Here is a 12,224-nt window from a genome sequence, read left to right as displayed (position 1 = left end):
ACAATCATTTTTGTCGATATATTTGCTTAATATCTTTGAAAAACATATATTGCTATAGTTAATCCTTTATTATTATTATATTACCCTTTTTATGTTAGTCCCTCTTTCTAAAGATGTCTAATTTGAGCCTTTTCCCTGTGCGCTTTTACGCACAGAAGGCCAACAAGGTCATGAGGGTCACAGCCCTAAAACACACTTTACACCTATATAATTAAAACCGAAATAAAACATTGTTATGCGATCCAAGGAATGAGTATTTTATGTTCAAACGTTAAAAATGAACATGAACATCTAGGCTACATTTACAGCACATCTGCGTAAATTGGTCTTTGCACCGTTACGCGTGTGCGTAAAAGTCTATTTTAAACCGGTGTGCTTAAAGGCCTGTGCTTTAAACGACAATTCCCACAACGATTAATATTCATAGTAGCCCATCAAGTTTCTTTTCTTTTTTTGTCAGAAGACAGCAGCCATCTATATTGAGAAAGACATGTGACCTAATTAAGAGGACCTTTTGGGTGATGAAGCTCAGTGAAACAGCAGATCACTGAACTGTCAAATCTACACACAATGCAGTCCATGCGCGCATCAGGCTGCTCCCGGCGCCATTGTAACTATGTATAACCCAATGTGCCTTAAACCCCTATAACGACATACCCAAATGTGCACTGGGCTCAGTATACGTACCCTCCTCCTCCTCCCCTTTACACACACGCACATACACACATTCATCTCATCCCCGCCCCTCTCCAAAATTTTAGATGAAAGGGCTTTTGGATTTTGGATGACGCTCCGAATCACGTGTTCATAGGAAATACACTCGCTTTAATTTTTTTTTTTTTTTTTTTGGAGCTGCCTCGTCCTGCGCCGCCGACCATAGTTGTTTTTGCCGTCTCCATACAGTGTGGCTGAGGGGTTGGAAAGGTAATGTAATGTAATGTACCTTGCCGTGGTCACTGACGGGTTCACGCCAGTTCACCGGGTTCACTTGAGGAGAGCTCCCACCCCCTGCTCGCCTCCTCTTCTTCTCAAAGCGCAACGATCGGAGCTTAATCCAATATTATTCATTTATATATTAATGTCGGATTCCATTTTTCCCCGCCGTGTGCTGAGGTAAGGACACATCTACTCTTCACAAAAAAAAAAATATTTGACGCGCACACACGCCTCGTTATTCGCGTTGGTGCGATCTCTGTAAAGTTGCTTGAAATTACGCGTCGCTATTGAATATTGAATTTTCATGTGGTGCTGCTGTAGTCAAGGCAGTTTACATGAAGTCGCCAATGTATAAAATGGCGACAGTAGGTGGAGGAGGGGGGTGGAGGATTTTTTTTGGGAATATTCATAAGGTTATATAGAGTGCCAGATCGCCTTTGGCACGTCGGCTCCGAGGCGGTGTGTTGCCCCACAGCCGTGTGAATGGAGGGAGACGGGTTAACTCGTCAGTTTGTCACAGTTAACAGCGGATCCTCCGTCTGGCTGCGTCCTGCGCTGCTCTCTCGCCCTATACAATGTGGCGTATCTGCTTTATTTTATTGCACAACGCGCCGCGGTTGTTCGCCGCGAGTCTGAGCGCTTTTTTTAGTTGTGTAAGACTTCTGAACGCAGAGCTTATACAGCAGCCTCGTCGACAGATGTGAAAGAAAGTCCACAGATGTTCAAACTGCACAGAGAACTATCAGTTTTCCCCTATCGATCACTCTCTCTCTCCCTCTACACATTTCTTCCCCTTTGCCAGAGCAGAAAAAAAGGTAGGCCCGTGTCTCTGTGCACTGGACTTTTTCTTTCATTTCCTCCTCTTCCTCCTACCAACATGTGCCGCTGCCCTACTCTTACACAAACACAAACACACACACACACACACACACACACACACACACACACACACACACACACACACACACACCGAGGCATATACAGTACAGTCAGGAGAGCTGCTCATATCACAGGAACGCAGATATTTTGAAAACTTTGGATTATCAGTCAGCATTGTATTAGAAAATATCAATTCCTCTGCAGTCAGATTTGATATCTTTGCATAAATATTGGCCAAGCTTTGAATGCCAAGTGTCTCCTCTGCCTTTATAGGGGAGGGTCCTCTGTGCTGACTAATGTTGCCTCAGTGGATCATGTGTGGCTCCAGTGTCCACAACACCCCAAAATTATTCAAGCAGGCGGCAGGACGAGGATGAATCATTGGCAATTTAAGGAAATGTATTTTAATTATTGAACCACATAAGCTTGTTACATATAATGTAGGTCATGTGCAGCACTCCTGAAATTTAGCTTTTTCTTGCAGGAGTAGGTGGACAGTGTCTCCAAGTGTGGAGTGCAGTCCACTCTCCAGTGGGCAATTTCTTCTCTCCCATAGTTAATTTGCAGGCGTGTGTGATGACCGGCAAAACAAAGGTAAATGAGCTCTCGCTGTGCAGCTCCGGCAGACTGAGTTCAGCTTGGCCCAGTGAGTTCAGCGTGTGTGGAGGTTTTCACTCCAGCAGGACGCTTACACTTGGGGAATGTCAATTCTCTTTGTGGATCCCTGGGAACGCTCTTCCATCTCCCTTCTCGGAACTGCTCTAATGAGGCCAGGCATATTGCCTTTCATCCCTCACTCCCTGCAATTAGGCACAGCTCACAGTTTTCGTTATGGCCACAGCGGAGTGTTTGTATACACAGGCACAATGTAGTGGGCCAAGACTGCCCACTCCCCTCTGCAGAGAAGAGTCTCTGCACATGCCGCCCCTCACAAACCTGCTGTACTGTACTTTTCAGGATTTGGTGCTCCGGTTTCTAACTGCAGCCGTTGTGGATGTTATGTTTGTGTGTGCTTCCCTCAGCTCAAAATGAATCCCTTGCCAGAGAATACCGAGGAAGGTCATATGGGCATGATTTGCAGATTTAGCTGACATGGAGTGTACAACATTCCTTGAGTTGAGAGAAGAAAATTGACGATCATGCCAACAAGATCTATTTTACAGACGTTTTTTGTAAAAACAAGCATTCATGATAGCAGCATACCTCATGGTCCTCACAGAAAATTCCCCGGAACACAATGCTGAGCCCCATTTTCTCCAGCAAAAGGACGGCGGGCTATACAGGTTCACTTTTATTTGGGTCTTTCACCCTTTTTGGTATCGCTTTTGTCATTTGACCAATGCCGTATTGAAGCCCAGACCGCTCAAAAGACCCACTAAAGCAGCATGTTTGCACAGTTCCAACCAAAAGAAACGCCTGTGCACTGATGGGGGGGGGGGGGGGGGGGGACCTTGAGGCTAGTGGGGAAAGAGCCCCTGCCACTTTCTCTGTCCCATGCAAGAAAGATTTGGTCAGCAGGAGCTGGCATTTGCCAGGCTTTGGCAGTTAGAGGAGGCTGTGATGTCAGCCATTTTAGGATGGACACTACAATGTGCAGTAAGCCGCCATCTTTCTTTCTTTACGCATTAAGTTGCCAAATGAATGCCTGTAGTCTTGGCTACAGAACTGAAGAAGTTATTCATCAAAAGTGATGTAAAAGGATGCATGACTCAGAGTTTTTTTCTCTGCGCACCATGGTTTATTTGTCTGTCATTCATCTGTGGCACAGATAGAAGCGTTCGGAGAACAATGTAAGATTTCAGCAGTAAACGCTCACTAACACAAAACAGGACCATGCAACAAAGATGCTCAGACAGACAGTAGAGTGCAGTGGGTATGCACTGTACAGCATCGGTCTTCAGGCCTCGGCGCTGATTTAACAAGACAATAACAGAGACGGGAGGTCATTTATAGCGTGTACAGCTGCGACACTTCTTTGATCAACTGCTGTAAAACACATCAGAACAGTGGAGCAGGGATTATAGCGTCGCTACAAACTGCTCACGAGACAAAACGGCCAAGTTATTGTTGCGGACCTCACCCAAAGTTAGCTGAAAGAGACTTGAACCATGAATGGACTTTTCAAAGATGGCTGGCAGGGCATGTGGATTAAGTTTGTCCTGCACCGGATGCAGTCTAAGGAATTCAGTGTGTGTATATGTGTATATGCGCGTGTGTGTCTAGAGGTTAGTGGGTGTGGGCGAGTGACTCTGCTGTGTGTGTGGCGAGGTGGGCAAGGGGAAGAAGGGGTTGCCATGGCAATGTTAACACATGAGTGGCACCACAGACCAGTCTCCCAGTGGACAAGACTGCAGTCACGGAGGTAAGGTGTGTGTGTGTGTGTGTGTGTGTGTGTGTGTGTGTGTGTGTGTGTGTGTGTGTGTGTGTGTGTGTGTGTGTGTGTGTGTGTGTGGGGAGGAGGAGGAGGAGGAGGAGGATGAGATGGCTGACAACACCTGCATCTCAGACATTCAGACACTAATACGCACACAAACACACCCATGTAGGAAAAAAAAACACAAGCCGGCAGCCAAGACAGAGCCTACACACTGAAGTCTCTGCACGCTGGACGGGTGGAGAATGCAGTGTAGACTGGTACAGGGCTTCGTGCTAATGACCCTTATGACTCTGAATTGTTTTTCTGCACACGTAACATTGGAGCATGAAACTTATTAATGTACAGTGCCGTTCACACACAAAGATGTCCACCCTACAGTCAAACGAACACATCTCTCATTAGTCCACTCTGGCAGCATGATGGACACAGGAGACATGCAGGAAAGAGAACAATCGCAATTAGACAGTCAGCCGTCTGAAGGCTCCCAGCACTGGATCACGTTTCTCTTATAAATGAGGCGCCATTGTTCTCAATCTCTTTTCTGTGCAAGACAGTAATTGCTCTCAGTCTCTGGCTTATATTTGGGTGTCCAGCTGATCCACTCACATGACGTTAATCTATTTAATGGACATTTGGCAGAAAATGTTCCTGCTAAACAGATTTTCAGATTTTTTTTTTGGGTCATTCAAATGTATCTGTCAGGAGTCCCCCCCCCCCCCCCGCTGTCTCAGCAACAACTCCCAGTGGACACCAATTTCTTTAGAAGGGCTGGGGGCTGACTTTTGAAGCAAGACAGCCGCGGATCACTGTCAAAGCAAATTACACGCAAAATAAATATTGTTATAAGTGAAAGAATTCGTGCCTCTTTTTTTTTAGCTCTTCTGCGACTGTCGCATCAAGAGACTCCTCGTCAGTTATTCAGTTCAAAGAAAGATTTTCAGAACGGTGCAGGTGCTAAATGTTGCAGAGGTGAGGAGGGAGTGTGTGAGGACGCCGTGTGTGTGGAGACGTGTGCCTACGAGGTGTCAGCGGGGAGGAATATTGAAACAGCACAGCCTGTCATCATCATCAGTCATCCTCTCACTTCATTCCCAGATGTCTGAGTTTTGTCTTCCTTTGTCCTTCCTCCTCTAGCCTTCACATTTTCATTCATGTGACAGGCGGCACAACAAAAAGCACCAATCTCTGTTTGTTAATGTCAACTGTAGGTGACCCAACGATCTGGGAGTGTCTGAATCACTGGACTGTTTTGAATAAAATTTTAATGTCGAGCAACCTTTTTCGCAGCCTCGCCTCTCTTCCCGCTGGTAGCAGCTCGTTGTAGATTGGGCATGTTTTTCCTATTGTAATATTGTAATTACTGCAGCAGTTTATGAGGTGATGAAAGAGGATACATGCTGCTTTTTTTCAATTGGTTTCTGGAGATGGGAGCAGCCCACTCAGCTGTTTGCCATTTTAAAGTATAGAGAATTCAATTAAATACATATTAATGAGATGTAAATATAATATTGTTATGGAAATGACAGTGTGAGAGCGCGTGAGGGAGGCCCTCCTGTATAACTTAAAGCTGCTATTAAATCAGGCAGAACGTATAAAGCGCCATCAGAATTGAAACCTAGCCTAATCCCATTTGTTTTGAAACGCTTGTTTTCAAGAAGTTGAATGGTTCCAATGCGGGTTTTAGTTTGCAGAACAGGGCCCCTCCGCATACGCTGAGCGTGGGTGTTCGGAAAGCACTTCTGAGAGCTCTGCCACTTTCCCTCACTTCAGATACAACTCCCCTGGTCCGCCGAGATGAAAAGACTCCCCCCCTCCCCCCCCAGTGCCAGTGCAAGAACATACGACGCACCGGGGACAGTGATCGTCTGAGTGTTGTCTAACTCGCCGTTGAAACACAAGGCCCGGCTTTTCAGAGGGAACCATTCACTGGCTCCCTGTCTGGGAAGCCCTTGTCTTGTGTCTGATCGCACGTCTCACTGGCCAGATAAAGCAGCCCATTCTTTTGATAGGTGACCTGATTCTTTACGTAACCTTTCTCAACTTTTGGCTTGTCTTGGGTTTTCTCATGCAGGAAGTGGAATGTGTGTTCTTTCGGGGAGGGGAGCTTCTGTACTAGGCCAGCGTCTGTCTGGTCGCAGACCGCCGTCCCCTCTGGGTGCTGCTACACCAGTCACAGTCAAATTACCTTCTCCATCACTTAATTTTGTAAAACGTCTTGGCATCCAGTGTGCTGTTTGTGGGACAAACAAAATTAACCACTTCACCGCAGTGAAAGCGAGCCTGCCCAGATTTTTGTTTTCCACAAAGTTCTATAACATTGTGACTTCTCTCACACAGATGTTTGAGATGTGCATGACTACATCCCTCTGTTGCATGAAAGCTGACTGTCTAAATCCCTGGTTCAGTGGAACAAACTCAATGAACGCAGTGTCCTCACCAGGGGTTAATCGAGTGTGCCGTCAGAGGATATCATGACCTCTCTGGCGGCAGAACATACAGCACATGCCCACGTCTGGATGCAGTGAACCGGGATTACTGCATAAGATGCTGGTGACCTAGTTTTTTTGCTGTTTGTTTTGTTTTGTTTGAGTTCTTTCTGTCAGAAAAGCAGGAGAAATGAAAAAACTGGTATAGTTAAGAGGAGGATGTCACAGTCTGGGATCAGTGCTGTTGGGGCAGTAGTTTGAAGGTTTTAATTCTGGAACAGGTTCATCTTTTATTTACCGTCCAGCCGGCCGTGGTGAACACACGTGGAAGCAGTAAAATGAAAGTCTGTCAAAGTGCTTTTCGGTATGTGCAAACGTAGCACAACAAAAAAAAACATGTTGAAAGTATTTGAAACCGTTTTCTTTGTAATCAACCAACGGCAGTAGGTGATGTCAAGGTATGCTGGATTTCAACAGAGGGCTGGGTTTGGATGATATGGTGTGTTTTATTTTTCCCAAGAGCATAAGTTTGCATGAGAAGGTAACGAGTGATGTGGACAAGACCAGTTTTCAGCAGCATGTCACACATCCATGTTTCTCTAGTCTCAGATGTGATATACAGAAGCTGTGTGTGTGTGTGCGTGTGCATGGGGGTGAGGTGGGTGTCACACAAGTTCATGCAGAGGGCAGAGGGTCCAGTCCACTTCTTTTTTTTTTCATCATTTGTTTTACATGTTCTGTACTTTTCAGTGTTAAAATAGCGATTCAAAGCAGCTGCATAGCTAATGTAACACTGATGGGAGTGTATCCTTTGTCTTTTCTCACACTCTGTTAAATATTTGTGGCTTTGTGAGGGAGCAGAGCCATGTTTCTTTTCTCTTTACATAACGCAGAGAGGAAGAAGGAGACATGTTGAAGTCTGCAAATACAATCCATCCTTATGAAGGCAGTGTTATAGGATGGGAGAAGCCTTTGGATGTGGTTTGCTAATGGATTTGAGCACCCAGTGATCTGTGTACTGTGATTATTTGCACGCATGTGACATCATGCTGCTTTGTTGAGCAAATGTAGAATGAGGCGGTTTGAGTCGGCAGCTTGTAAGTGGCTTCAGATGTGTTTGTAGTTACCCTCCCTGACCTCGTGGGGATGTTTCAGGTCCTTAAAGGTACATGAAGATACACTGTAATGTTCAATGTAAAACATATGGCTCAAAACCAAGTGGTAGTAAAGTAGTTATTCACTGGCAAAAATGACAAAAAACATTTAAAGTTTATTTTTTTATTTACCTTTTCCCCCTGTAAAAAACACATATCCTTTAAAATAATATTATCTACACTTACAAGCACAAGGACAACATTTTTGCACGCAAACCCAAACCTGCGTGGACATTTTTGCATATTTGTGGTCGGTATTACAATGTGAAACAGCTGCTAAGGTTATCCAGCTCACTATCAGTGTGGAGAGGTGAAGTGCATCCCACTCAAAATCTCTCAAAAAAGCTATAGTAGTCTGTGAATAATATTTATTTAGTGGTTATTCCTGTAGGGAGGCAAGTGGTATCTGCCAAAAAGATCCTATCCCTGATTCATATTCGGCACATCACATTCACTGTACACACTATCACATTAGCTTTAATATAAGTGCTTCTTACACGTTACATTTTTTTAGGCATCTTGAGGCTTTGCTAAAAATAATTCAGTGGATGCATGCCATCAGTAATTAGAGGAGCCAAACCTATGGCAGCAGTGAAGGAAAAGAACAAATATTGTCGAGATTAGACGGTCGTTTCTGGCTCTGTGGATTATTATGCTCCTTTTTCTCTGAATTCATAAAAAGTGACAGCTAGACACCAGTCTGTAAATCCTAGTAAATAACAAGAACACAGACAGCCTGCATTGATTTGAAGGTGTGTGTGTGTGTGTGTGTGTGTGTGTGTGTGTGTGTGTGTGTGTGTGTGTGTGTGTGTGTGTGTGTGTGTGTGTGTGTGTGTGAGAGAGAGAGAAAAAGCGGAAGCCAATTAAAAGCCTTTTTCTTTGCTCTCCTTTTTATATATTTCATGGCGGCGGGGGGTTTCGGTATCAGCCCAATGTAATTTTAAAATATTGATAATAACCTTCTTGATGAACTCTTTATTTATTAAAATAATATGTCAAGACTGAGATTTGCCGCCTCTTTCTATGCAGTAATTTTATGTAACCTTCATTTTGAAGGTTACATAAAGCATAGTTCGTATGGCTCTTTGAAAAGAAAAAGCCCTGGACTCCTACTTCAGCGCTGTAATTACTGATAAATACCACCTACACTGATTACACTGAATTCCCACCTACACTTATTACTCTGTGTGGGTCTATTTGCTTCCTCTGCATCCTGCTGCTGGATTATCTATAAATATTTCAAGGTTTAAAATAGAAAAACACAATTTGAATATACTTTCCATGTGTAGGATTCTGTCTATCAATCGCATGGTGTTCAAGATCTTTTTTTCCAATTTGTATCCCTATGTTTTCCATGTTCTTACTGTGTTGTACTCTCATTTCTTTTTGACTAAATTAAATATGGGCTGAGAGAGTCACATCTCTTTTTTGTACTCTTTCCTCACAGGTTCCCTGGGAGCTGTTAAACTCGTCCATGTGACAGGAGTCCTGAAGTGGCAGAAGGCATGAAGCAACACTGTGATCTCATAGTGGCTGGTCCATGACACTAAACTCCATTCAACCCTCTCCACTATCCACCCACCCTCTGTTATCATACCGGACAACCAATCACCACTCACTCTTCCATCGACACAACGCTGCACGATGGCCAGCAAGAGGAAATCCACTGTACCCTGCATGATACCATCCAAATCCAAACATGTGCGTGAGGAAATCATACTGGGCTCGCTACCAGAACTCCTACCAACAATCCCAGAGGACAGCATACTCAGCATCTCTGGAGAAGAGTCTGGCCATTTTTCTCACAGCTCCTCCAAATCAGAGAGTGGCAGCGAGATGCAAAAAGGAGGCACGTACAGCTGCTCGACTTGCCGTTTTGAATCCAGAGATCTAAACTACTTTTTGGATCACATGCACAACTGCCACTCAGACTTCAGGGCACAGCCCACCTTCTACTGCCTGAACTGTGGGGTGTCAGTCGTCCGCTTCGAGGGTCTGGCTCTGCATAACGCCACTGCCCACCCTAAGATAATGGAGGGCTTGGTCACTGCCTCCCTAAATGTCAACAAGAGGGACGGAGTAACAACTGTGGAACAAAGTCTGTTCACGGAAAGTGGAGAAGACTACAGAGAATCTGGGATCTCCCTCACCAAAACACCTATTGCAAAGATGATGAAAGCCAAGGGGGAGCACAAAAGGATTGTGGTTTCTCACACCGTGGAGGTACGGAAGATCGACCCTGGAAAGGATGTAGACCCCAGCATGCTGACAAATGTGCCTGAACTCCAAAATGGGGCTCTAAGTGTTTCTCGCGCCCCAGCTATGCCGAGGACATCTGTCGCTCACGTTATTACGAAGACAGTGTCCAACCAAGTCTTTCACCAGCACACTCCCTCCCTTTACTCCCCCCCTTCCACTAAAGACCTTCCAAAGGTGATGATCCCACTCAGCAGCATCCCCACCTACGATGCTGCTATGGACACCAGCAGCTTTCTCAAGACATCCTTTGGCAAGTTCCCTTACCCGACCAAAGCCGAGCTCTGCTACCTGACGGTGGTCTCGGAGTTCCCAGAGGAGCAGATCAAACTGTGGTTTACTGCCCAGAGGCTTAAGCAAGGCATAAGCTGGTCTCCTGAAGAGATCGAGGAGGCCAGGAGGAAGATGTTCAACACCGTGTTCCAAGGTGGAGCGCCTCAGAAGCAGCCAACTGTGCAACGGCACGTCAATCACATTGTAACTCATCACACTGTCCATGCCCAGCCAGGCTCAAAAGGACCAAACTATCAGATGGCCAAAGTTCCCTATGGCAGTATAAAAACAAGGCCTCTCGGAGTCCTAGCCACACAGGCCAGCATGTCAACCAACCCCAATGTCACCAGGGTCTCGTATTCTACTCCAATCATCCCCCCAAAGTTTCCACCCGTAGTCAGAACAACACAGGTACTGACCAAGAATACCCAACCCACTGTGGAGACAGTCAAGAGCAATGGCGTCAGCCTGGACATGGCTGGAAACGGTGGTTTTGTGAGTAGCACCAGCAGCAGTCGAAGCAGCAGTAGCAGCAGTAGTTGCAGTAGTAGCAGCAGCATCAGCAGCTATTCTAGCAGTAGTAATGGTGTTGAGACTGTCCCCAGGAAACCGGTGCATAACAGCAGCCCCACAAACAGCATCAACAGCATTGCCACTTGCTCTGCCAACATTAGCAATAATGATGAGCACCGTGTTGCTGACACAAACGGCAAACCAAATCTCAAAAGCAACTGTTTACCAATTCGATCGGAAGCTTCAAACAGCACCGAGAGTCACGCAATCATCACCAACACCAGCAAATCCAGCGTCACCAGTAACAGTCACAGCAGCGGCGTCATCAGTCCACAGGAGCCGGCTCACACCACAAAGCACGACGACAAACCCAACAACAACATCCACAAGTCTAACAACAGTATTTGCAGTGAATATCCCAGTACCACCAGTAATGACAGTGTACCTAACCTAAACCATGCCAGCAAATCCCCAACTGAAAGCACCAGCACCACTGTCTTTACAAAAAGCATGTCATCCATTTTAGATGAGGGCAAATGCAACAAGGACTTTCCAATAAAAGGCATGTCAATCTTAAAGCAGCTCATTAAGGATGAGGATCCGTTTGCTGTGGAACGAGGCTGCCCAGGGCTGAAAGTCGACCCCATCAAGATCAACTTTAAGAGGCTGAAGATGAACGAATCCGAGACCACATCTGAGATTGTACATCGAGAACACAATTCCGAGGCAGCCGAAGTGTCCGCCTCTCAGCCGCCCTTCTCCCCACCCTGGGGCAACAAGACCCCCCAGCAGCTGAATATCCTCCGAGGTGTTTTCTCCAACACCCGCTGGCCCGGTAGTCAGCAGTATGAGGAATTAAGCATCCAGACGGGCCTTCCCAAATCAGAGGTGGTGCGCTGGTTCAGCGACTGTAGGTACAGCCACAAGAATGGGCAGCTGAAGTGGCTGGAGACCTATCAGCGACTTCCAGGGGAGTCAGAGGAGGGGGCAAGGGCCCACGGAGACGGCAAAGCTGAATCACCGAAGGACCCCCAAGCAGCCAAAAAGAAATTTATTGAGAAAGACACGAACAAGCACCTTGAAGGAGAAGCAGGACTGAACTCAGGGCAGCAGGTTGTGTGGCAGGATTCATACTCACCGCTGCTCGGGCTGATGGGGTCGGAGGGGGGCGGAGAGCAAGGCCAAGCTGAGGAGTCGGCGCCGCCAGAAGTCCTACAGGATCCCTGGTCAGAGAGAGCAGTCGACCACCAGCAGCCAGTGGCCAGTCAGTCACTCATCGAACAACAGACTGATGGCAATCAGGCCAGGTACAGTCACTGTGCTCGAATTACAAAGTGAGATAAAAGCCTCTGAAGTAAGATACACTTCTCATTCAAGTGTCTTATGATATTGTACAAGCTTAGGGCTGTT

At 46.0% G+C, this 12,224-nt stretch overlaps 1 protein-coding gene across 3 annotated transcripts in view; it reads left to right on the top strand.

Moving 5' to 3' along the window:
• Window positions 1-12,224, top strand: part of si:ch211-232b12.5 (zinc fingers and homeoboxes protein 3) — a 46,342-nt gene that overhangs the window by 32,230 nt on the left and 1,888 nt on the right. The window contains exons 1-2 of one of the 3 annotated variants that reach the window (XM_034584694.1): window positions 775-1,113; window positions 9,220-12,121. In XM_034584694.1, the coding sequence (XP_034440585.1) occupies window positions 9,417-12,121 (2,705 nt within the window). In that variant the 5' untranslated portion in view covers window positions 775-1,113; window positions 9,220-9,416. Of the gene's footprint in view, window positions 1-774; window positions 1,114-9,219; window positions 12,122-12,224 lie in introns of those variants that run through there. The other 2 variants (XM_034584696.1, XM_034584697.1) reach the window with 2 other exon arrangements.

Source organism: Hippoglossus hippoglossus, chromosome 5, assembly GCF_009819705.1.
Source record: "Hippoglossus hippoglossus isolate fHipHip1 chromosome 5, fHipHip1.pri, whole genome shotgun sequence".
Lineage (NCBI taxonomy): Eukaryota > Metazoa > Chordata > Actinopteri > Pleuronectiformes > Pleuronectidae > Hippoglossus > Hippoglossus hippoglossus.
This window is presented reverse-complemented; position numbering and strand designations above follow the sequence as displayed.